Below are 21,651 nucleotides of genomic sequence, written 5' to 3' on the forward strand. Positions count from 1 at the left end.
TAAACAACGCATTGCTTGCTAACTTTTATAATAAGTTTCACGAAACCATTTCTTCAGAGAAGAATCTTCTAACTGCCCACACAATAGCTACTAACACACATGGGCTAAGGTATAAGGTTTCTAGGCAGAATACACAGGCAACACATGTCATGATAAAATGCAGGATGTAGAGGACTGGATTCGTGAAGACAGCCGATGCTCTAGGCATGCATGGGGTGGGGGTGCGCGCCAGCAGATCCCGGTCCCACAGCCAGGCATGCTTGAACATACAGAGCACAGGACATAATGGGACTCATGTCCATGACCAGCCACAGAAGAGCCAAAGCAAGCCTATGGAAGCCAGGATGACAGATGCCGTTTGGAGAACTAATTTGGCCTACAGAAGGCAATGCTAAGGGGAGGCAAATATTGCTTTGGGTCAAGCAGCAGACCGAGGCAACCAAAACAGACCTCTGACCCAGATTTCCTTTTGGCCGTATCGTCTATATTGAGGAGGTCCCCAAAGCGCTCGTTAGTGATAAACTGATGGTGCGTCGGAATGACGCCCGTGTGGCGACGAGCTGCAATATCGGCCTCTTCTTGCTCACGCTTAAGTCGTCTCTGGTCCGCTAAAAGTTTCTGCCATGAAATTGCATAAAATGGGCAGTGAATCATCTGGTCCAGGGTGTTGGAAAACTGCCAACAAAACAACTAAGGAAAAAGGTGCTGGGTGAATGGGGGGAAATGCTGAGGGTCAGGTGTCAGAGGGGCTTAATGGTCACAACTACCACGTCCCCCTGTAGCCACACCCCACATACTCCGTGGAGGAGGGCGACCGCACCACGTGGGAGACACCTGGGGAGCCCTGGGCCACGGGGGAAGGATGAATTCCAGACAGTTACAGTCTAGAAAACTGTCTCCTGGTTCAGCCAAAAGCCTCCTGCCCCCAATACATGGCCACAAAGTCCAGGCCCTCGGGGAGGGGGGAGGTGGGCGGAGTATCTGGAGCATCCACAAGCATGCTGGGCTGGAGGTGGGGGTCTGGGGGTGCTGCCCTCACCTCATTTAGGCAGTGATGAGTTCCCAGTGTCTTCCCACGGTGGGGCCAGGGCTGGCTGATTCCTCCTACCCGAATCTGGGCTCTTACTATGCAGGATCTATGGCAACTAGATCATTTTTGTGCTTCCTAGGTCTGTTATTCTAATACGCTCCAGAGTAGAGATGCCCATTTCAGAAACTATGACACCCCTTCTCCTAGGCTGGCCAACCCCTCCCCTGAGCACAATGTCTAGGAGGCCTTAGCACACTCACCAAAAACTATTTTTGTGACTGACAGACAACATCAATTACTTTCTTACTGTACTTTTTACATAACTATTTCTTCATTAGGTGAAATGAGGCTGAGTTTAAAGGAGTGATGTAGAATATAAATATAAAGGATGAACTTGGAATAAAAACACCTCAGTTTAGAAGAATTATGCTCTCCTAAATTAAGGAAACAGTCATCTACTTCTATTTTTAAAGGCTTCTTCTTTTCTTCCTCTGTTTTTAAAGGCTTTTTCAAATAAGTAAACAATGTTGCCTTTTACCAAATGTCCTCATGTCCTATTGAAGTGACGCTATGGAATAGAATTTTAATGTGTTTTCTTATTCCATACTGGTCGTACATTCCTGGGATTACCATCCCTTGTAGAAAAGCATTGCGGAGGACTGGTAATTCTTAGCATTTTCAGTAAGGCATTAGTCTTCTTCCAGCAGGCAGTTAAATGCCTCACATGACACCCAGCCCCAAAGGATGGTGGAACTGATTTTTCCCATTTGTTGCCAGGAACTACAAATAATCAAGAAACGAATTCTCAAATGGCTGTGGGATGCCCAGTGCTCAGGTAAGTTGTCGGAAAGATTACATGAGAAAAGACATGAGACAGTGCTTTGCAAAGCCCAGAGCCACTGAAAGGGCACTGGCCCAGGAACGTGGAGCCCTGGTTTCTAGCTGTTTCTCTGGTGTCAGTTAACTTGCTGTGTGACCTCGGGCAAGTCACTATCCCCCTGGAGTCCCATCCTGGCTAACACAAGGGGGCTTGGCTAGAGGCCTACTAACGTCCCTTCCAGGACTGACATGTTCTCATTTTCTGCAAAGCCACGATCATCAATGTTCGTAATAAAGCATTTGCAAAGAAAGTTGTCAGGACTGACACTCCATTAGCTGGTAGTGCGAGTTATTTCTGTAGCAGTGGGGAGGGACCGCTGTTGGAGGCTCCCGTGACCCCCGGTGCTCAGGCCATGGTCATATATGATCAGTGGAAGTGGGCAGCGAAGGGAGCAAAGCTCCCAGCCCAGTGCTTGGATCGGACCTCAGCAAATCCATCGTCCCCACAGTTTAACCAGAGAAGCCAAACACCATGAATGAAGACACAACTGTGAGCCAGTGTCATTCAGGGAACAAGATACTCCTCTTCTGAACGCACCCTGTAATACAGCAATTGCTAAACCAACTAAGTAAAATATGCCTCCCATGTAACGGGCATGATCCTATCACAAAGCCTTCCACGTTGGACACTAGTATTTATATTAATAAAATGGAATGTCATCTTCTTCCTTGTATCTCAGGGACAGCTACTAGAGGTGAAACGGTCTGTGGCCTGATGGACCCTCACTGTGAGTTTTTCATCTGTTTTTACAAGTAAGCCTGCAGGTCACATGCTTCCTTCTTTCTTTCCCCGGACAGATACTGTCTTAATGAATACTGTCCGTATTATGCCTGCAGGCGGGGAGAGCTACGGTCTTTTTGTCTCAGCAGCAATGACTATTATCATCCAGCCCCCCAAGGTCAGCTTTATCCTAAATCCTGAAGGAAAATCCACCTCAACTCTGAAACCACTCAACGAAAAGGAACGTAGGAAAGGGGCTTCGGACTTTACAGGGAAAGGGACAGAGCTGTGTACACACGGGCACTCTCTCCTCCTGGCACCAGGCTCAAAGCAATTCTTCCACCTCCTAACTTGACACGGGAAAATGGTCCCTGGAGCTGGTTTCGTCTATTGGACCCTTCCTGCTGGGAATGCAAAGTCCAGAAAGCATGCCTTGAAACACGACTTTATCACAACACACTCTTGTGATTTTGCCCCTTTAGCTGATACGTAGAACTGCCTCTTCCGAAATCCCAAGAGAACACGCTCCTTTCCCCAGTCATTCCACTGCCGTGTAGACATTTCAGCCGCTGCTAGAAGAGGTGCGTGCCCGGAAGTTCTTGGTGGGGGTTTCCCGGCATCTATGGGGGTAGCTCTTCTTCTGAGTTAAAGGCAACTTCTTCAAATTATTTTATAAAATGTATCATGGTGGTCATTATTTATTACTTTTCAGTCTCCTTTTTCCTGCTGCACCCTCCCCAACAGGAACTGTGCTTTGTGCCAACAGAGGGGTGGGCAAGACTGGGGATATATGTAGAGAATAATAAGGCGGGGACTGGGGAGGGGGTGAGTGAGTGGAGCCAACTGCGGGTCCCCTCACATGGCGCTGAATGCAGGGCGAACCTCCCCTGCAGGGACGCTAGTGGGACTTGGCATTTAGAACTTAGTGCCTGTGGGGATATCAGTCCTACTTTTTGGAGAAGTGGAACAATTGAGCTTATGCCACATAAAAAGCCATTTGTGAAGATGCCAATCTTTGCTTCCCATTCCTAGGTCATGTCACCTGACAGATGTCTAGAATGTTCGCTTCCTTCATATTTTTATCTAAGAGCTAAGAGGTTTTCAAGATGGCATTTACCTCTTTATCATCATGACGCCTCCGAATAAATTCTTCCGTGGATTCCAAATAATCAGCAGGTATAAAATGTCTTGGTGATTCTGAATCTTCAAAACAACAAAGTAGAATTAAAACACGCAAAGATTTAGTGGGAAACCAGACTGGGATAAGATTTCACCCTTCAGCCATTATCAAGTTTTTACTGTCATGGATTATTGACCAATACTCAAATTCTGAAGAGGAACCAAATCCGCGCCCCCCCCCCCCCTTTTGGATGTACTTGTAAAAGCCAGTTTAATACAAAGCAAACTCATCAGAAGGCAAAACGTGAGCGGAGAGAGGACCTTCTCTGAAAAGTGTCCCTCCTAAGAGGCGTGCAGGATCTTACAGGGACACACCATACACTCACACACACACAGGGCCACTGGGAGAGGCTGCCTCTCAAAAAACCGCGGGGTGACGGTGGATTGGCGTGAACTCCAAGGGGTTCAAGAGTTCAAATGGACGAATTTCTCAGCTGAGCTAAACGGCCAATTTTTCTTTCGAAACAGAGTTTGGTGGTTAGTCTAAATGACATGGGGGGCTTTGTTTTTAAAGGAGTGCAGCCACTACGAGCCATGATTAATTGCCAAGCAAAACAAACAGAAAACAAAAGACAGACCAGAAAATGAGCACCAAGGGCACACGGGAAAAGGGGACAGAGCAAGCAAGGTGGAGAGACGGGTGAGGTGAGACCGGGCAAATACACAAATGCCACCTCCGAGGGATGTTCCCAGTTCACTGTGTGGGTTGTTGTTCCTGTCCAGGCCAGGGTCTGAGTACGGCATGGAGTTGCCATTATGAAAGGCCCCCAGGCAGTCCTCTGGGACTGCGGGTCTCCCCTGAGGGGGCTCCGAGATCCGGCTCAGCCTCGCCATGGTGTGTCGGGAAGACAGGCGTCTGGGAACCGAGGGCTTCCCCTCAGAGGGGGTCTCGTCCTGATGGGGCTGGCTGGGCAGGTCTGGTTTCTGGCCGGCCAGGGGGGCTGAGAAGTCACCAGGGGGGGGCTGCCTGGGGTGGTACGGGAGGGGCTTTTTCAAGCGGAAAGGGAGGGGGCTCATTAGGTAGATGTTCCTGAGGAGCGTGCTCCTGTCCCCCCTGAGGTCTGGGCGCCAGTCGGGCTGCCTGGACGTCTGCCGCTGCTCGTGCTTCCGGACGGTGGTGAAGCGGGTGTACGAGGCCGGGCAGGTGCCCTTGCACTTGGGGAGGCGGTGCTTGGCAAAGTCTCCGTGGACACTGCTGCTGCTGGCCTCCCTGCTGTCGCTGGAGATGTCCGAACAGTGGTCCAGCTCGTCAGAGCAGGCAGAGAGGGGCTCAGAAGGCACGGGGCCCCTGAAGCCCAAGGTGGGTTCGGCCATGCTGCTACACGTCGGGGCGGCGTGGAGCCCCCCCGGGGTCATCCCGTCCGTCTCCCGGGGCCGCAGCTTGGTTGACTCCAGCAGGGACTCAGCCGAGCGGGCTGAGGTCAGGCCACTCCGGGACAGCACAGGCAAGGGGGGCTTGCTCAGCCTCCCGGACAGGTCCAGGGACGGCATGGACCGGGACCGCTGAACCAGCTGCTCGAACGCTGAGATGCGGGAGGAGACGGTGTGCTTGGGGACGTGCTCCGAGCCCTCCTGGCTGGGGCCCAGCTCGCCCCTGGCCAGTGCCAGGCTGCTCCTTTCGAAGTGGGAGGCAAGGTCTCGCACACTCGAGGAGGAGAGGGAGCCCAGGAAGAGGCCAGCTCGGTTGATCTGGTGCATGTCCCGGTAGAGCATGGTGAACTGCATCCCGGCCTTTCTGGAGAGCGGGCAGGGCCTCCCGACACTGGTGCCGCACTCCTGGAGGCTCACGGTGCTGCTCGACTTGCTGTCCCACTCCCGCCGGGAGCGCGTGAGCAGGTTCTCGATGCTCCCCCCCACTCGGAGGGGGAGACCTCTCTTGGAATCATTCAAAGACAATGAAACACAAAGGTTCTCACAGCTCTGAGCCTTTTCTGCCGGCAATAAGACACTCTTCTGTTCCTGCAAAAGAGCGCTGGGAGCAGAGAGCCTGGGTTTGAATTTGGAGGGAAGGATTTCCGAAATGCAGGCTTTTGCAGCGGACAGGGGTTTCTTGTGCTTACACACGGGGCCTAATGCATTGCTAGTGCTAACCGTTCGGCTAGGAACTGAAGATGAAGAAATCATGTGAGCATTCCCACCTTTACGATCCACTGGAAAGCATGCAGAATAAAATAAACAGACCCATTAGGTTAAAGCTGAAAGCTGCTTAAAAAGAAAATAAAAGGAGAGGTCACATGCTCATTTGTCATAAGGGTTTTTGTTTTTTTTTTTTATAATTTCCAGTCGATGTCCGGAAGCAAAATAATCTGTGCTGCAAAGCAGGAGCAAAGATGCAACAAAAAATGGCCACCCTGCTACAGTTACGGAGGGTTAAGGCTCAGCTATGTCCTAAGAAAAGGGAATCAGAACAAAAAAGAGAGAGATGCTTTAGGGAGAGCAACGTTGGGGTTCAAAGGAAGGGAAAGTAATACCAGAAAGAAAAATGGCCGGTGAAAAACTGGGAGAGGGGGCTCAGAGGGCTCAAAGGCCTGGAAATGGACCTGCACCAGGCAAAGGATATTCCAGTAGCTGGAAGTCACCCGCTGCCGACACCCCGACACTGGGCCTGCACGGGCGAGAGGCATGTGGAAAACCGTGTGGCTGGGCCGGAGCCCCGCAGGCTTCACCCAGTTACCTTTAGTGGAGGCTGAGCTGGAGGGTCGCTTGAGCCCACTCAGGCCCTGGAGAGGGATGTCTCCACCTTCCAAGACGCTTTTGTAAATCTGCCTCTCGTTCTCCAAACTAGTGAGATCCCCGGGAGCCCCGTCTGATTCCCTCTTCACTGCGTGGAAGTTGGAAGAATAGATACTAAAGACAATGTAATTTTAAAAGAGAGAAAAAGAACGGGACTTAGAATGTTTGACATTTTTCTCAAAAGCACATTACCACCTGAGGACAAGAGGCACACTTTTTGGCATCCTAATCAAGCACTGAACTTTCTAAAGGGTATTCTTATTTAGTTAGAGTTCTTCGGACAAGACAAGCCCAAGGGGGAGCCCCAAATGCTCAGGAATCTGACCAAACAGCAGAAGTGCTGAGATGACTGCATTTGTGCTTTAAAAGAGTAACTGAGAAACTCGGCCTGGGGAGGGCAGGCTGGGAGGGGGTGGGGAGGGGTGGGTGGCTGCTGAGGGCCCAGCAGCTTCACACAAGATGACACAGCCGAGGACGTGGGTGGAGCCTCTGACAGGTCGCCTGCCGGAGTTGGTGACTTCAAGTTCACCACTTGGATTATTTTCCTGGGTTATTCTTCACAAGCGCTTTGGTTGACGGAGCACTGAAGTCAACCATTCTCCCGGGTCTCCAGGAAAATCAGCCACCAAGTGAAAGTGGAACCTGGGATTCTATATGCTGTTATCATCCCAGCCACATGTTACACCAGCTTCTTTCAAAATTCATAGTCAGAATCTTATGACATGTAGTAGGAGTATAAACATGGCTCGTTTACATCTTTCATTTATTTTTATCTTGTTGAAATTCTAGGTATTTTTGCAAGTTACCACAAATCCTTTTAGGAATGAGGTGGGGCGCAGAAAAAATTAAGAGCACTTACTCACTGAGCCCCTCCCTTCCCCTAATCCCAGTTTTCTATGCCCTCACCCCTACTGACACATGGAGACACACAGACAGACACACACTCAGATAAGGGAACGACCCCCTTCCCACTGAAGTACTCAGGCCTCTGCTTGGCTGCTTTTCGGTCTTACTGAATTCGGTTTACTGGTATCAATATGGATTTTTTTTTTTTTTCTAGCTCTGGAGATGTAAACAGCTTGATAGAATTTCTCTATCCCAATATTTTATGATGAATAGTATCAAGTGTATAGAAAAACTTAAGTAATTATAATAGTGAACCCCCACATATTCTGGGTCCCCAGATTGGACACAGAACTCTGGACTTCCTTTGCTGTATCACACATCTTCCGATCTCTTTCCCTCTCCCCATCCCTCCACGATGGGATTATTCCTACATCTCACACAGCCTCTCGGTCACCATGGTCACAGATAATGGCAGCAGCAACTCTACTAAACGTGCTGAGATGTCCTATGTGGGAGGCTTGACGATCCTTCTCTCTTTAATCCTCACAAACAATCCTACTTTCCCCATTTTTGGACGAGGGAAGGAGGCACCAAGAGACCTGGGCACTGACTGGGGAACGGCAGAGCCAGAACTTGAGCTGCGTCGTTGGGCACCACCCAGCACCCCCAGCCGAGCATCTCCCCACGAATGAGGAGGCAGTGAGAGCCCAGGCGTGCACACCACGGGAGGCCCAGGGATGCTCGAGCCCTGCCGTGAACGTACTCCGGGGCACAAGAGGCCCCAGAGCCCAGGAGTCAGAAATGGAAAGGAGGAGGAGCCTCTGGTACAACGGGCAATGTGTCTACCTCCAAGGAGGTAGCAGCACCGCTTCCAGCCCTCGGCAGCCAGCGCTTCCCAGCCCCTTCCCATGTGCCCAGCCTGCCTTTCAGGGCTTTGATTCCTCTACTTCAGGGGACTGCCTAGGAGGTCGGGGTCCCCCCCCACCCCGTCCCTTCTCCTCATTCTCTCCGGCCTACGTCAGGGGATCAAATGCTTTTCCCCTCTTCTCAGCATAGACAGAAGAACATTACTGAAAATTTAAGGGGAAAGAAAACCAACTCATAAAGCTGAGACCATAAAAGCATGTAAGTGAACGCAGTCTGCACAGTAGCCTCCAGCATGTCTCAGAGGGGAGAAACCTCCGGAAGGGGCCTGATGGGGCAAGTCTCTTCCCCCCAGGCCGTGCCCTTAACTGCAGGGGCCCACGAGAGGCTCCATGAGTATACCCAATAAATATTTGTAGAATGAATACGAGGTCACACTTTCTGAAAGTAAAATTGGCACACATGAGCTGATTAAGGAAATGCTTTGATTCATGAAGTGTGTTTAGAATTCTTCCGTAAGTATAAGAATTTCATCACATTCACTTAGGCTCCTGATGTCAGTGACTACGGAGCCCTCAGAACGGTGGAAACAGAGAGACTACAGGGAATTAGCATGGCCCAGGCCTAGGCTGGCTGGCCTTGCTGGTGCCCTGGCCCCTGACCGGGGGTGTCCACTCCCACCCTGGAGACAGAGGCCTCGGAACAAGGGCTGCCACCCACACAGCTTTTGCTCTACCTGTAGGGGGGCTTGAAGATATCCCCCCCAACCTTCTGACTGATAAAAGCATCAACTCCAGCCAGAGGACAGGAGGACCCTGAAAGGTGACTTGCAAGGTTGTGGCACTCTATACGCCAAGTTTAGTCAATGTAAGCTCATCTAAATGGACTTTAACTTTGAATTTCATAATTAAAAATAGATCTGCCCCTCTTCTCAGTTTCCCTTTCAGAGGCTGCCTTCACTTTGGTTGCATTTTCCGGTTCTGTCCTTCAGTTTAACCCCACGGTGCTCCTTTTTATACAATCTCAACTTCTAAAAGGTCCACGTACAGGTGTCCTTTAGCCTTGCCAACCAACTGCAGTGGTGAGCGGACAGTCTCTTAGGCCCTGCTTGCCCTGGTTTTGGGTCACCAGACTGCCCTCAGCACTGGGGAGGGACTGCCAGAGGCTTCTATCCTGCTGTCCTTTGAACTGCCTCAGCCGCGGTCATAAACTCCAAGCCGGTCTTTTCTGGTTCCACCTAACGTCATTTGGTCATGACTCTTGCCGCACCCAGCTGCCTGATTTCACACCTCCCCTACCTCACGACCTGTCAGAAATCCCCTCCTGCCCTCAGCCACTCCACTCTCTGGCTTTATTCCATCCATTATCACCATTTCGTCCTGCTTCCCCACCAGAATGACAAACCAGCGCTCAGGAAATCTCTCAGAAGGGATTTGCTATAGCTAATTGTTTTCTTTCTGATACTGAAGCCAACATGCTTTTTCCAGATGGGCAACACTTCCCAACTGAGGCCCTCCTTGGTTAAAAACGCATCTACAAGCTCTGGAACAACGTTTTCAAATGTATCCTCACCATCACATCTCCTAATGTTGGAAAGACAGATACCATTTGTCCCATTGTACCAAAAGGAAACTGAGGACCAGAGTGCTGAAGGCAATTGTTGAAGGTCACAGAGTTGCTGGGTCTCTGCCATGTTCAAAGAGATCAGACGGGATGAGAAAAGCAGCGGGGCTGATGAGCAAAGCCCAATCAGCAGTGGCAGCTACGACCCCGTTAACAGAACAAGCCTAGTTTAGCAGCCTGGGCTGAGCCAGTTTCCAGGTCAAAGACAGCAGGCTGGAGGACACAGCGCAGACAACTCGCCCTCTGGCTAAGATGCAAAGGGCGCTGAGTTTCAAGGGGATTCAACAAAAACACACTCACTGGAAGAAGAAAGTGAGAGAATGGAGTGATCCTCTTAGGGTCAACAGTTTGCAACTCTGTAACCAGATGGGCTCCGGAGGACTCCAGCCTGACTCCAACGAGCAATGCGCATCAGCTAAGGATAACCTACTCTGTTTGAAAAACTTGGAAACAATCTGTTGCCCAAGTTCTTTCATCTATAAAACCAATAGGTATGATAAAACTGTCCAAGAAATCCACCTTCAAATCTGTTATTATATAGACCTTCCTTTTGAGCTCCAGATGCATACATTCAACTGCCTTCTAGACACCTCCACCTGGGTATTCCTCAGGCATCTTAAACTCCACATGCCCCAAATCAAACCCAGCTCTGTTCCTGTCTCCCATGGCCCAAGCCAGAAAGCCCAGGGAATCAACCCCTTTCTCCCTCTCCTTGCTCCCCAAGCCTAACCAGTCACCAAGTACTGCTTACTCCCTGTCCTGACACAGCGTGCACCAGTCCCTTCCCTCGACCTCCCCGGCTACCACCTCACCATTGCTCACCTACACCTCTGCAGTAAGCACACCCTCACTACTGCCTCTTCAGCCCTGACTCGCTCTGGTCATCTCTGCAAATCACTGCCAATGGTATTTCTAGAAAAGATCTCACGAGGTCATTCCACTGCTCATTTTATTCACTCAAATATTTACTGAGCACCTATTAAGTGTGAATCACTCTCCTAGGTGGAGCTTCAACAGGGAAAACAATAGACAAAAAATTCCAGCCTCGTGGAATTCACTGTCCAAAACCATTTGTTGTTTTCAGCAAGGAAAAAAAAAAAAGTAACTGCTTTAAACCATGGCTTTGGGGAAAGAAGTCTAGGAAATCTGGGGAGGGCAGTTTCATCTTTAGCCTCTGTACTGCAGGAAGAAAATGATCTTTTAGATTTATAATATGTGATTGTCATTCCTTCTCTCCTGGGTCCTGTCACTGCGTTTACCATCTGGATTCTAACTGTGATTTACAAGTCTGTGTCCCCATTACACTCTGAGCCCCTTGAGGGCAGGCGGTTTATCTTATTAATCTTTGCATGCCTAGCGCCTAGCACTGCTTTTCAATAAATATTAGTAGAATAAATGATTCTATAAAATTAAATGCTCACATGCAGATTTCTGAGAAATGAAAATTACATTTTCAAGGCCCAGTGGAGTCTCTAGCGTTTCATTTAGTTCTTCAGGTAATGATTTGTGTTTTGATCCTAGGTTAAGAGAGAGAAGGGTTTTTTGAGGAAAAATCAGCTTGTTCTTGAGCGCCACTTGCTGGCCAAACAGAGGAAAGTTCTTTGGTTAGGCAATAAAATGTATGATTGCTAATCCAAGCTGAAATGCCAATGAAGAAAATGAGTACTCTTCAGGGCTGATTTAAGATCTGATAACTCTCGGAAAATAAAATACAAAACTGGACACTGTGACTGCAAGCAAAAAAAAATATTTTTTGACAGTAAGGACTGGTAGTTCTACTGGGATATTGGGACTATGGGTAAATTTCTTTCTCTCTACACCCACATTCTTTTAACATTGTGATATGTAATCATGGTAATGAATAAAATTCTAAAACTGCAAGTCTGTCCAAGATATGAAAATGGATTTAACACAACTTCTCCAGTGACTTTTTTTTTTTTTTAATTACGATGTTTTTGAACCTGAGCCATTCCTGCGTCTTCTCCTTCAATCCCTGGGGTTAAGTCCAGTCTTGCCAACGTTTTTTTTTTTTTTTCCAATACATCCTTCCCAACCATCCAGTGAGAGGAGCCAGATTCAGTCTGCAAGTTGCCGACCTCAGTGCTGAGCGTGCTGGATGCTGGTTAATTAAGACTCACAAGCTCATTCATTTATTCAGCAAACATTTGCTGTGCACTTCCCTGGGTGTCAGGCTCCCCACCAATTCCAAATATGGAAAAACCTTATTTCCTCGTTTGAACAAACTGAAAGAAAACCCCGCCTGCCTTACTGAAAAATCCCCAACTGGAAGAATAGCAGGAGGATAAAACTTATCTATTCCTCCCAAGTAGTTCATGAGAGCCAGGCTACGGCTGAAACACAGAGGTCTTTGGAGACCTATTTCAATGACATAAATAAGAGCGCTTGATAAATTAACCCAGCAAATATCTTTAGGTCCACAAATACTCAGAATGTCTGAAGGCAATTTGCTCTTTTAAGCAGTTTGCGTTCGGCCCCTTCGATCCTGCTAACGGTATTATACATAGTTACTTACACTGTTTTTTTAAATCACTCAAAACCAGTAAACTGTAGCATGCTTTCTGTGAATTTCCTGCCCCATTCTGAATCAGGACGGTGCAGACGAGACCTTATTATCGCTAACACCATCCCCTGGCCTAGAACTTCAATGTCTCTCCTCCAGCTACAGCTCTGCCAGGTGCCAACTGTGGAATCATGGGCATCACGCTGCCTTTACGGACCTGTTTACTCACCTATAAAATGGGGATCGCTCCTGGAATGGTGAAAGGACTCAATGAGGGAATGAATGTACAATGCTAACTGCAGGGCCTGGCACGTAGTAAACGTCCAGCAAGTCACTGGGATTATTTCATTCAAGACCTGCATTCCTAACTTTGACAGCCCGTGGGTACTGCTTTCTCTTCTGAATACATTTATGATTTATTTTCATTCTTATTTATTATATTTATTAACTTATTATATTGACTGGTTATACCCCCGGGGGCCCAAACCTGAATACTTTTAATCCTTGGTCTCCTTCCTTCATTTGCCACTTTGCCTTCTCATTTACCAACATTTTGGGGGGGGGGGTGTTTTTGCTGCCAAAACTACTAAGGTACTGTATCTTATGCTATGATAATACAGAGCATGGTGCCCTAGATCCAGCAAGAACTCACCAAGTGAACTAAGGAATTCACTCAGCCAGCCACCAGAAGCAGGCTTTCCTGCCCCACGCACTCTGGGGAGATGGGAAAAGGAAAGGGGGTTGAGGGGGGAGACCAGGCAGAAGGGTTAACACTGAGCCATCCTGAAAACAGGATTATAGGGGCAGGGAGAGATCTGGAGCAATCAGTGGGCAGTCAGGACTGTCCAAGTGACAAATAGGTGGCCTCAGGGACCAAGGAGAGTTTGCAGGGAACTGTGGCCTTATTTACTTATTTATTTGTCAGAGAGAGAGAGACAGCGAGCGAGCGCACACAAACAGGGGGAGGAACAGGCTCTCCGCGGAGCAGGGAGCCCGATGTGGGGCTCGATCCCAGGACTCTGGGATCATGACCTGAGCCGAAGGCAGACGCTTAACCACCTGAGCCACCCTGTCACCCTGGAGCTGTGGCCTTTAGCTGCAGGTAGCCTAAGGTCATCTGGTGTACTTCATCTCTGAAAGCACATCTCTGGGGACCTAGAGGACCTGTGACTTGTCATCCTTGCAGCTGAAGGCACAGTTCAACTAGCTCTTTAAAGAGAATGAGCCTCAGAGCCCAGAGTGGAGGGAGATCGGGAAGATGCTAGATCTGAGCTTTGATGTCTATCACACTGCTGGCCTGATGACCGACCCCACAGTAGGCGAAGACTTAATGCCTGGACTTTTCCCAAGGCGGACTGTCTCCTAAGGCAGGTAACTTCCCTTCTAGCTACTGTTCTAATATATCTTCTCAATTTCTTCTTGCGCTGGGGTACATTAATCATAATCATTAACACACATATTTATAGAAAAAAAATGAACAGAATGGATCTAGTGAGAGATTTGGTCACTAAAAGAATTAAGACTTTTCCAATTTGGGGGCGCCTGGGTGGCTCAATCAGTTAAGCATCTGCCTTCAGCTCAGGTCGTGATCCCAGAGTCCTGGGATCAAGTCCCACATCAGGCTCCTTGCTCAGCAGGCAGCCTCCTTCTCTCTCTGCTTCTGTCTGTCACTCCCCTTACTTGTGCTCTCTATCAGTCAAATAAATAAATAACATCTTTAAAAAAAAAAAAAGATTTTTCTAATTTTCCACTGAAATACCCTAATCCCAGCTGACTGACCTTCAAATGAAACTACTCTTGTTGAATTCATTCTTTGGCAAGGTAGGTAGGACATTCCCAAGTGACCACAACATTTGCCAAAAATTCCATAAACTCAGCATTCCGATCAAGCCAGGCTTCTTTTTGAAGAGGTGGATTTTGCTCATTGTGGGTTTACCCAACCCCAAAGGAACAGGCAACAGTTGTGCCTTTGGCCCTCATCATACTTCCAAGACTGAGATACAGATACGATGGTGACGAGAAGCTGTTTCCACCAGAACAAGCACCCAATTCCACTGGGTGCACCGGGTACCCCAGAGAGGCAGCCCTTGCCTTCAGGGAGTTTCTAATTTATCAGCAGTTATAAAAATACATGAGTATGATTCAGGTACCCAGCCACAGAAGTGCCATAAGAGGCCTTAACATTAAATTGGGTACAAGGAGGCTCAGGGCCTATTTATACGTGCTCAGAGCTCGCCATGTACTGTGTAAGAAAGGGGTAGGGGACAGGACTGAGACATTTCAGCTGGCATAATGGCCGCATGGCAAAGTACTGAGAAAAGTAATCCGTACAGGGCTCAGGATGGTCTGGAGAGGGGGAAAGAGGCTGGTGGTGACTCCACGAAGTGAGCGGAGTGTGCACTTATCACCCAGGCAGAATCCTGACTGGTATAAGGAAATAAATCCACATTTCTCAGCATCAGTCAAGTCTGCCCCCTCTTGGCCCCATCTTTCCCTGTGACAGGTGCCACCCCAGGACCCAACCCCACCATCCCCCCACCTTTATGCCCAGCACAGCCTGTCTCAGTCACACATCGCCTCCAAGAACCAGCAAATGAGGTGAGCTTGGATTCCAAACTCAGACAAACTCACATTCTAAAGATAAAGATGCCAACACAGGAAAAAGCTTCTCAAAGGTAATAGGAATCATCGCAAAATTAATTTGGAGAAGGAGGAGAAAACAGAAGAAACATAATTTGAGGACAATGATTAAATGGCTACTTATCACTAAAGCCACGAGACTGATACAAATAAAACATACTCGGATCCAAAACACAAGCCTCTTCCCATCTCTGACATTAATACATGAAGCCATGTACGTGGTGGCAACTTACTATCCAGGAAGCTCTGAAGAAATTTCCGGGCTGGGGCTGATTGCTGAGCTCTGTAAATGTCAAAAAAAGAAAGAAAAGAAAAGAATGTAGATCACTGATTTTGCATCAGATGTTCCAAGTCAAGGGGGAAAGAGAGCAGCCCCTTTCCTTTCCTGATGTAGCCAAGGACCTTTGGGAGATGGGGCCCTTGGCCGGAAAGGTCTCAGTGCTGGACGCTTTCTGGGCCAGTGGGTGCTCTCGCTCTCTGGGTGAGGTGGAAAATGACCCCTTAGCTTAGACTTAGCTTTCATATAAAGATAGATCTACGAGGTAGATAGCCCACCATCTGGCCAACATGCATTAGTGACATGGACAAGACAACACCGCCGTCATCAGCTTATCCCCAGTCCTCAGAGCCCCTGGACAAGCCCACCAGAGACTCCTTCATGCACCCCAGATGCCACCTCCAGAGAGAGGGTCACCCAACACCTTAGGTACAGAAAATACAAAAAATGCATTTGAAAAGACCACACTGTATTTAGATCATTTGTTCACCCTGCAGATTTAGAATGTGGAAATGGGGAGAAATGCAGTTTCACAAAACCTAGGAGTGGGGGAGCATTTTATAAAATGACAGGCCACTATGCAAAAGAAAGAAAACAACCAAAAGCTACATGCAGAGAAAAGGCAATATAATTAAGTAGTTTAAGGTTTCTGTTGTTGTCTTGGAGAAAAAAAAGGCAAAGGGCTCAATATATTTTTTAAAAAATAATGTGGTAGTTGAATAAATCGATGAAAAGGTTAACTTTTAAAAGATACTTCTATCTCTAAATAATAATCATTTCAAGGAAAAGATGCTATCTGGAAAAGAGATATTGGGGGAAAGGAGAGAAACAGCAGGAGACAGAAAAGGAAGATGGTCCAAGAAGGATGCGAGGACAGGAGGGGAAGCAACCGTTATCGGGGCTCACCCACCTGGTCCTCTACCTGCTGAACACCCACCCTCAACCTGCTGGGTCCTCTCACTTTGGAGGGCGCCTCTGCCCCAGCATAAGGACTCTACCCTCCCCCACTCCCAGTTGCCCACCATTATTCCTCAGAGAAGGCAGCCCTCTTGCCCGTTGTCTCCTGCCCATTTCTCACCTCGGCACCTGTCCTATTCTGGGTCTTCATCCACTCTGAAGATGATGCCCTGGTCTCCATCTTGGAAAACTTTTGTGTGACCCTGCAGAGTCCTCTGGGAAGAGCTCCCACCCCTTCCTTCCACATTCACATGTTTTCAACAGTGCTGTACCCCTGGGGGATCCCCAGATGCTTCCCTACTCTCTAGCTCCCAGCAACCTCTAAGGTGTTTAGAAACCTCCAGGTTATCAAATCCACTGACCTTTCCTCAGAGTCTACTTTTGGGGACCTCTCTGGAGCACCAGGTAGTTGTCATACTTTCTCTTCTTGTTCTACTACTTTTCCTCCTCCTTCTCTGAACTGTTCACCCTCTGATCCTCCCCTTCTTCTCCTGCTCCCTGTCATCCAACATCCCAGTGGGTAGTTACTGCTCTCGTCCTTCCTGTCCTTCAATCTGCCATCTGCTCCTAGGACTTTAGCCTTCATTTCTCTTCAGGTGACTCCAACTGACTATGTAGGCCCCTTCCTCTCTTAGGAGACATAGTCTTCTATTTCCAGCTGCCTACTGGATATGCCCTAGGTGATATCCAGCCAACACTTCACGAACGAATCACCTAAAACTAGCTCCATCTTATCTCTCCACGGATTTTCTCCCCATCTTTCTTATGTGACATACTGATGTCCTCATCCTTCCAGCTTTCTGGCCAAAACCCTAGGAATCTCTGAGGAATAATGGTGGGCAACTGGGAGTGGGGGAGGGTAGAGTCCTAGAGTTGTTTCTGTCCCTATTCCATCCCCCAATTCTTTGTTCTTCACACCAATTAGTTAAAATGTCCCATTGCAATTTCCTCTGTGAGCACTCTCATACCACCCCTCCCCCCTTCATGCTAATGCCACTGCAGTGTGGGCTCTCATCACTCCATGCCTGGACCACCACAGTAGCCTCCTTGCCCTCTGCACATCCAACTGGAGGTTCTCCTTTCAACCCAGCCTCTCTAGAGGATGCTGACCTTCCTAAAACAACTCCTGAACCACATCATTGGGCTGTGCACAAAATCATCTCCTAACTGTATTTCTGAGCCTCTACAATCCAGGGTCAACCCTCTTTCCTACACCTACCCATCACTACCACCACCCCCAATTTTCTACTATAGCTGAATCTTCTACTTTATTCCTTGAATACATGCTAAACACGATCACTTCTGTGCTTTTTGTGCTTCACATGGATGCCCCCTATTTCTACCACGTACCTACACTGCACCTATCCTTTCAGGTCCCGGCTAACTCCCCTGGGAAGTCTTCCCTACTTTTCCACAAGATCACTCTTCCTCCTGGCACTTAGAGCCCATACCATTCTTTTAGCTCTTCACAGCACTGCTGTGTACTGTTGGGGATCTTTTATTTATGAGTGTGCCTAAACGGTCATGTTCCTAAAGGCAAATTTCATTGTTTTTGCCGGATCTAGAGCCTCTCTCAGCATGTCCCATACCTATTAGGGACTCATGGGGAACATGCAACTGAACCAATGTGAAGATGACTCATTCATGCATCAGACCCTTCTTGGTGCCCCACCTTGGCCTGGGCAGGAGTCCAGGTACTGGAAGCTGTCTCTGACCTCAGGGAGGCCTCAGTGAGTTCAGTAATTCTCCAGCTGCCCCTCCATCCTTGCATGCGTTATAGGGCTGCTCCTATTAGACTACTTTAAAAGGGGACCCCTGACTCATTTTATGACCTGTAATCTTAGCACTCCGGTCCTACCCCAGAGCACTTTAGGACTTACCTGCCGTTAGTTCTCACTCTTGAACTAGCTCAGACCTTCCATCCCACAGTGGCTACAGCTGGTTCCAGTCTCTGCCCTGGTTGAAACTGAGCATCCCCTGTCCCTGCTCCACGACCTATCTGCTTTGACTGTGCGCCCCGTGGCTCAACTTCGTGCCTCCCCAAAGTTCTGAAGAGGGGCCTGGAAACACAACTTCCTTGATTGGCCTGCAGTTCCTCAGCGTCTGACCTTATCTCAGCCCACCTTGGCTGCTGCCATAACCCCCTGGTTCTTCACTCCTTCCCTGGCTTAAGGGTCTGGCACTCAAGACTTTTCATAACCCGAGTCACTCATGCTGGAGGTCTGACCCTCCTTGTCTTAGTTCTGCTTAAATAGAACAAGATCCATAGCATTTTCCACTTTTCCTGCCACAGTCTGTGGACCTTCCTAGCCTCTTCAGCAGTGTCTGCCTGCCTTTTTTTATTTTCTGTAAAGAAACCCTTTCCTTGTAAGAGTCCTTTTTGTTTTGTCAGGGAGCCCTGGGGGCGGTTCTCCAAATACTTGGTATTTTTCTTCCCCTTGGGAACCTGTTTACCTTGGACTTTCTCTCTGACATAGCCTCAATAAGCCACATTTTGACATAGCCCCCTCTAGAAATGTCAATACAGGTTGAGTTTCAAATGCTTGTTTGTGGCCAGGCTGTCTGGTCTCTGGAGTGCATTTTTTCATTGAGAACTTTCTGACCCTTTAAATGACAAATACAACTACTCTGCCAGTACATGCCATGCATGTAAGAGGCACTCAAATCACCGCCACCGTGTTTCTGAAAGTGATCTCTGAGGTTGGTATCTCCCAGGGCTGCAAAAAAAAAAAGACAAGGGAATTGCCCCCAAAAGTGGCTCCTGGAAAATTTGGAGCAGGTATACGGAGGCAAAGGACAGGAAGTTATAAGGGTCCCCTCCCAAGAGCAGAGAAAGAGAATGACAAGGGGGTGGCATCGTTTAAATCACCAGCCACCCTGCATATCTGAAAAACTCCCTTTAAGGAAGATGCCAAGCTCAAAAGAAATCCAAGCAAAAATTAGCTTGGGGGGCGGGGAGAGGAATCGAAAATAGGAGTCAGAAAGCCATGCAGCTTATAAAGACCCAGCATAACCATTCATTGCCTCAACTACATCGAAACCCGAGAGCAGAGAAGAAAACAAAACCAAGCTGGAAGAGAAACCAACAGCGTGAGAAAAACTAGGAAATACCTGGGACGGGTGTGCACTGGGTGCTTTATTAAGCGTCTCCGTGTTTCCTAAGCGTGCCTCTAACTCTGCTGAGCAGAGGCTGAGATCTTTTTCTAGATTAGTCTGGTTCAAGAAAGAGAAGATGGGAAAGAATGTTTTAGTTTAGAGGACAGGCAGAAAGAATGAAAGGTTAAGTTTGAAAAATGAATTTGTTTAGTGCTACGGCTTTAATGAGGCAAAGATGGCATGACCGAACACAAGAGCTCACTAGAAATCAGGTGAAGACGTGAAAACAGAGAATGCAACATTAGGCAGAGAAAATATAAATCCTGAAGTCTTCAGAGCTTCAAAAGTCTATTCTACTTGCTAGAGAGAACTACAAATACCACGGAAACCTACCTTTCGCGAGAGACCTATTTTTTTCTCTTTTCAGAGTATAGTGACTGTGACAAATAGGATATGTCAGGAGAATAAGGCATTGCTTTAAAAACCTCTCAACATTAGTAGAAGTCGTAGAGACTTTGTTAAATAGTTTTATCACCAAGCCAAAAGAAAAAAAACAAGTTATCAAGTTAAAAAAAGAAAAGTGATTTAAGAAAATAAAAGAAAAAAACCCACAACACACTCACACTAACCAGGCTAAAGAACACACACACAGCCCACGGAGGAGGCACAGCAGAATTACCTTTCTATCCTCTCTAGGAAGGATAGAGCAGTCTCCAGGAGTATAATCCCATATCTTTTTGGGAGGCTGACGGGAAGCAGAGGAGGAAATGAAGAAATGAGCATAAAGACATAAAGACAAACATGGAGACTGGCTCAAACAAAGAGGGGCACGCTAGGAGAACTGTATCAACACAGAAAAGTGAACTCAAAGCACAGGGAGTGGGCACTCGGCCTCCTGAGGAGGCTGCCCAGGGAGGGATTCTGCAGAATTTAGGAGCTGGAAACGTTAACTGGGAAGTTTCTATGTCTACATCTCAAGAGTATGTCATTGTTGGATTCTAAACATTGAAAACGTAAAAAAAGAAAACAGAAGGGAAAAAAAAAGCATTGACACCAATTTGAACAAAAATCAAAACTTTAAAATTCCTCATTTTTTTTTTTTTTAATTGAAGTATAGTTGACATACATCCTCACTGTTGTTTTCAAACTAAGATCGACACCGAGATTCTACATTTTTGAAGCAGTTTACTCCAAGGCAAAATTCATCCTGTTTAATAAACGTGTGACTTTGGAGATTTGGCCAGGGGAGGGTAAATTTAACCAAAATGTGCTTTCTGTGGTTTGTGGCAATGAAATCCAGGCACAAAATGGGTGTTCAATAAATGCACTGTGTAACTAGATAATTCCACTAGACAACACTTAAATCTCCATTTACAGCTTAACCAGACTTTGACAATTCTGCTGGTAGTACAGCCATCCCTTCCGTCTGCCTTAGAGAACAGTTTACAAGTTGAATTTGAACAGCGGGACCGTAGCATTATGTTTTTCTCCTTTAACTCTAAGTTAGGATGAGAGCTGCATTCCTAAAACTGCCAGGAGAACTGTGAATTTAATGAGCGAAGGGTTCGGAGGGTAGGACATCTGGAAGTTACAAGCCTCCTGTAATTCTTGAACCTCTCCCCCACCAACTAAACCTTCTTGTTCTGCCTATTTAGACCTGAAATGTCTTATACGATGACCCCTGAAAAAGAAGAGATCATTAGTAGCTCCTGGAATTTTGTGCAAATATCATTGTAACTCTATGCAAGCGTTCAAACTGGTTTACGTTGTGACATTTTGCCTTGAGCTTACTTCTAGAAATCACATGGATTTCTGCAGAAATTAGAGGGGAGAAAAAGAAAAAAACCTAACATCCAGACTCTTAGTAATGAATCTGCAATTTGAATCCAAGGGACTTAGTAATGAATCTGCAATCTGAATCCAAGGGACTTTCATCACTGACAGTGATGGGTCAGTAATGCCATCTCTGTTTATGTATACTCTGCAATTTGTAAAGTAGTGCTATTAACAATTACCATTCATCTTTAAGCGCTTACTACACTTGGACTCTTCCCCTGGAGAAGTAGACTTTGTAAAGTCACTTAGGATACCTACTCATTTCTTTCTTTACTGCAAAAAAATAAGGCAGTGCTTACAAATTAAATTGGTTTTAAATCCTTCCAAAAATGATCCCGGGAGTCTTGAATTATTTGATATTCTACAACATATCGGAGCTAAAAGGTACTACAGACAGAATCGTGCTGCAATTTCAGCTCATTCTGGCTGGTGGGCTTTAAGTGCAAGAG

At 47.4% G+C, this 21,651-nt stretch overlaps 1 protein-coding gene across 32 annotated transcripts in view; it reads right to left on the reverse strand.

Annotated features, from left to right (window-relative positions):
* The window catches only part of SORBS1 (sorbin and SH3 domain containing 1), a 227,050-nt gene that overhangs the window by 32,331 nt on the left and 173,068 nt on the right, over window positions 1-21,651 (reverse strand). For 16 of the 32 annotated variants that reach the window (XM_035025621.1, XM_035025613.1, XM_035025686.1 and 13 more), the window contains 4 exons: window positions 15,270-15,319; window positions 6,484-6,656; window positions 3,748-3,833; window positions 451-618 (listed from right to left, as the gene is read on the reverse strand). In XM_035025621.1, the coding sequence (XP_034881512.1) occupies window positions 451-618; window positions 3,748-3,833; window positions 6,484-6,656; window positions 15,270-15,319 (477 nt within the window). Of the gene's footprint in view, window positions 1-450; window positions 619-3,747; window positions 3,834-6,483; window positions 6,657-15,269; window positions 15,320-19,381; window positions 19,484-20,045; window positions 20,112-21,651 lie in introns of all 32 variants that reach the window. The other 16 variants (XM_035025550.1, XM_035025593.1, XM_035025559.1 and 13 more) reach the window with 2 other exon arrangements.

The sequence above is a fragment of the Mirounga leonina genome, unplaced genomic scaffold (genome assembly GCF_011800145.1).
Source record: "Mirounga leonina isolate KUSES-001 unplaced genomic scaffold, KU_Mleo_1.0 Mir_114, whole genome shotgun sequence".
In the NCBI taxonomy this organism is placed as follows: Eukaryota; Metazoa; Chordata; class Mammalia; order Carnivora; family Phocidae; genus Mirounga; species Mirounga leonina.